Genomic DNA, 4,492 nt, shown 5'->3' with positions numbered 1-4,492 from the left:
TATATATATATATATATATATATATATATATATATATATATTTGAGTTGCAATCGTAACAATTAAAATATCATTTTCTACCCTTTTTTAACAAGTATCCATTTCAAGTAATTTAAGTTAGTGAAATGTGTATAATAAATAGATTTATACTTTATACTCGAATAACTATTTATTTAATTCAAGGATCATTTCAATTGTCTTTAACCTGATAGTATATCTATTAATTATCTTCCACTTTTCACATACTGATTTTTCTCTAGCTATATTATCAAGTAGGTTATATCAGTGCACATTTTACTTATACATTTAATTGTACATGCACGTGCGGTTTCCGGCCACACGATGCAATCTGACATGCAAGCTTACGTTGCAAATAACACGAAATATCTCCAGGGCATCTGGCCATACTAACACGAATTCGCAATTTTTGATCATAGCGTGAAATAAAAGAGTCTGCTCGTTCTAACTTGGCTTTATTGCACTCGCTACATTTAAAGTGTAATATATGTACCTCGAAGTTTTCAAAGAAAAAATAATGAAGGGATCGAAGGAGGGCAAAAAAGAAAAAAAAAAAGAAACAAAGCGTGTAAGGTACAACGACTAAAACCAATATGTGTGGTACCAATTTCACCGTCCTTCGCCGCTGGTCTGGAAATATGCTTTTATGACGTAACCAGACCGCTCCATCGCGATTTCTTCCCACATAAGGAGATTGTACCAATTATGATCGTTTTTTCATGACATCATCGTCATTTACTTTCAAAGAACACGTTTATTCGTAAAAGCAATAAAAAAGAAATTCATACAGAAAGAAAGAAAAGAGAGAGAAAGAAGAGAGAGAGAGAGAGAGAGAGAGAGAGAGAGAGAGGGAGAGAGCAGAGACACATAAATAAATTAATATATATGAAATGATATAATAAATATGTCAAATGTGCTATTTACGTGATGGAATATTTGTTGTGATTGAATATTGTACGAAATAAAAAAGGCCACTCTAATCACTCTTAACGTCCTTGATTAAATCGACTAGCTTATCCACTGATCAAATTGCGGATGCCACTCGTTCGAAATCAATTGGATGATTACCTCCTCGCCGCTGATCAATGATCCGTAATAATAGTGCACTAGATGCATCAGATGCTCTCTTAGAACCACGCCTTTTTCAAAGAAGTCTCGAGGCGATTGCGTCTTACCTCTGAATAGCACGAGACTTATATCGGGATATGTGATGTGATGGAAGAAGTCAATCATACACAAATACTACAAACGATTACCTCAGCGCGATAATTATACGGAGGGGAGAGATTCCGCGCGTGGTTACCGGCAGGTACATTTAACGAATAGAATTTTAACGTGTTTCAATTGCGCTTGTGTGTGCCCGCTGATTTCCACTGATATGTCCGATATTTTAATCGGAGCTCGTGATTCAAGTAATCAAAGATGTAATTGAAGTAATCAAAGTGGGTGAATATGGTTTTTAATAGGGATACTTTAATCTCGTTTTATTGATCTTTCCCCGGTCATTCGTCTAAATTGATAGATGCAATTGATCTCATGCGCAAAATTAATGGAAGCGCGCCAATATCGTCGAGTAGAGAAAGCGTTTCCTATAAACGTTCTCCAAAATGTCCTCCAAAAAACTTTGCAAAGAGCAAAATTGTCCCTCAACCTTTTTAACCAGGAATACTAGCTCCTTCGCGAAAAGTATCTATTACTCTATTGTAACCTACCATCACGCAACGATCATTTTCGCGGAAAATCAACCATCGATCCACTACCTGACATAGAAGTGCTCGTCCTCCTCAAACAATTCATCGTCGATAACTGAGAGCTTGATAGTCTTCTTAGTCTCGCCAGGTTCGAAGGTCAGGGTGCCCTTGGCACTCACGTAATCAGATCCCGCCTCGGCGGAACCGTCCTCTGTGCAATAATCCACACTGCAAGGTCTGGTGAGATCACCACCATCCCTGGTGACTCCTACTTCGAAGGTTCCTACGTTTTCCATTACGGTGTAATGGCCAGGCTCGAAGAACACTCTCATAGCGTTGACATGCTCGATGTCGATGCTCTCGGCTTCCTGCTTCTGCAGCTCGGCCTTGACCTCGCTGAGGTCGCTTTGCGCCCTTTCGCTGATCTTTCTACTGAGATTACCCGCGCCCACCATCTTCCTCGTAGCCTGCACTCTATAGAAAGCTCTGCTCTTGGGACCCTTGCCCAACACCTCCTCATGAGCCATGACTTCCAATTGCTCCAGGGGTAGGGTGGGGTACTTTTTGCGCAATTCCTTCAAGGTATTAATGTAATCTCTGCGGGTCTGCTCGAACTCCTTCGCCTCGGGAGAGTCAGCGTCGGCCAGACGGTCCACCATGCTGTGGAGACCATCTTGCTGAGGCTTTATCTCCAACTCTACCCCCACCTCAGAGTCCCCGGACTCTGCTTGTACGATCACACCTCGTTTGTTCATCCGATAGCCCTTGTGCAGATATTTGTAAATCAGCAGTCTTCGATCGGCGATGTAAGCCGACAGAACCGTGGCTGGAAAGAAGGAGAAGGTCAATATACCCTCCCAGACCTCCAGCACACCTGGACTAGAAACCGCCAAGATAACGTAGAGCCACACATAGGCGAAGATGCTCCAAGTTGCAGTAACAAAGAAGACGCGCAGGTGCTTTATCTTCCGGGTCTCGCCGTTAGGGATTACAAAGACGCACAAAGAGATGATAACGAAGAGATTGTAGGCGGCCGAGCCGACGATCGTGCCCGGACCGAGTTCGCCGGCTTGGAAGTTCTTCGCCCAAATTTCGATGATGGACAGCAAGATCTCGGGCGCGCTGCTGCCGAGCGCCATCAGGGTCAGATTGGCCACCGTCTCGTTCCACACCCGCACCACGACGATCTGTGGCTCTCTGCCTTGACGATGCACCACCAGCTCCTTTTCTTTAGACGTGATCACCTCGATGGCGGCCATAAACCGGTCACTGATGATCGACACGCCGATGAATAGATACAAAAGCAGGACAAAGTAAACCACGCCTCGAAAGATGATGTCGATCAGGTGCAGGTTATCCGCTGGATGCCACATCGGCATCATCAGGCCCGGCTCGCAGCGTGTCGAGTAGTTGCCAGACATTTTGCCCGTGTCCAGAAAATTACGACTGGAACTTTGCGCCGTCTCCTAGCAACCTGGCCGACGTCTCTTCGTAAATGAAGCACCTCCGTCAGGAGTCTCGTTCTTCATTCAGGGCGACAAGCGATGTAATCTTCTTACGACGTTATTTTGAATCGCTACTCCCACCTGACCCCGGCAAACGACAATTCCGCGAGCTTTGCCTCTCCTTTTAGAAGAAGAGGCGCAAAAAAGCAAAACAGATCTCTACTTTCGAGCGAGCCTCGAGCGAGCAAACAAGTGGACTTGAAAGTCCACTATTTAGCTTTCTTTTCTGCTATCCTCTTGCGACTTCTTTTCCTTGTCGCATCAACATCGTACAACGAACCCAGATTTAATTACAAACACGAAAATGTCGACGAATCCGATAATTTGCGCGCGTAACATAAACATGACATCTTTACTGAAGAGAAGGCTTACGACGTTTCGGAGCTTGCCCGCGAATAACAACTTGTACACTTGTTTTCCAGCTTTCCATTAGCTCGAAAGAGTTGGCTCTCTTAGTACTTGCTTACTAATTACTCCAGTCTTCCACTCGAGGTCTTAGGTATCGTCTACTCATCATCAGACGAGCTTGGAGAGAGAATTTTCTGTCTACCTTATCACTATCTCGCCTTCCCTCACACCACACGCACACCCACCCCAATAATCCTCCTCGTCGCGCACACCCGCCCTTACCGGCAAACAAGGACCGTAAAAACCACGCGAGCCACTCTGAGGAAGCTACATTGGCGTTGGGAACTGGCTACCGAGGTGACCTGCCGACACCATCACGGCAGTGAGCTCCCATGACGAAGCGGACCCTTCGACACCACGGAGCGACAGAACCGTACCGGGCCGCGTTCGAACGAACACTGAAAGAGGAGAGAGAGAGAGAAAGAGAGGTAGCTAGAGGAGAGAACGACCAGACCTAGTGGGGAGTGGTGTCTGGCGAGCTAGCCAGACGCGGGTACCTCGTCCCCTAACTCCCCTCCACCTAGCCACCTAGCCTCCTCTCGTCGCGCTCTAGCTTCGTCCTCGTCGGTTGCATAGCATCGACGGTATAGCTCTGTCTTCATCATGTATGACGACGCGGTGCTGCCACCGAACCTCGTCTCGCCGGTACCTTCGTCCTTATTCGCCTCACAGCATTAGCGGTACCTCCATTCTTGTCGACTTTACAGTGTCCATGGTAACGCCGTCTCTGTCGGTCTCATAGCGATGCTAACTCTGTCCTTATTTATTTTACCGTGCTGGCGGGGTACCACCACTACTATATATATATATATATATATATATATATATATATATATATATATATATATATATATATATATATATATATATA

At 45.1% G+C, this 4,492-nt stretch overlaps 1 protein-coding gene across 3 annotated transcripts in view; it reads right to left on the bottom strand.

Moving 5' to 3' along the window:
• LOC116843317 (sodium/calcium exchanger 1) overlaps positions 1-4,099 on the bottom strand; it is an 88,972-nt gene extending 84,873 nt beyond the window's left edge. For 2 of the 3 annotated variants that reach the window (XM_032813664.1, XM_032813665.1), the window contains exon 1: positions 1,778-4,098. In XM_032813664.1, coding sequence (XP_032669555.1) covers positions 1,778-3,129 — 1,352 coding nt within the window. In that variant the 5' untranslated portion in view covers positions 3,130-4,098. Of the gene's footprint in view, positions 1-1,777 lie in introns of all 3 variants that reach the window. The other variant, XM_032813666.1, reaches the window with a different exon arrangement.
• Positions 4,100-4,492: the final 393 nt, after the last annotated feature.

The sequence above is a fragment of the Odontomachus brunneus genome, unplaced genomic scaffold, assembly GCF_010583005.1.
Source record: "Odontomachus brunneus isolate Ranch 3 - 2012 unplaced genomic scaffold, Obru_v1 Obru_scaffold_031, whole genome shotgun sequence".
NCBI classification, from domain to species: domain Eukaryota; kingdom Metazoa; phylum Arthropoda; class Insecta; order Hymenoptera; family Formicidae; genus Odontomachus; species Odontomachus brunneus.
Note: the sequence above shows the minus strand (reverse complement) of the source record. Positions and strands in the feature narration are given on the sequence as shown.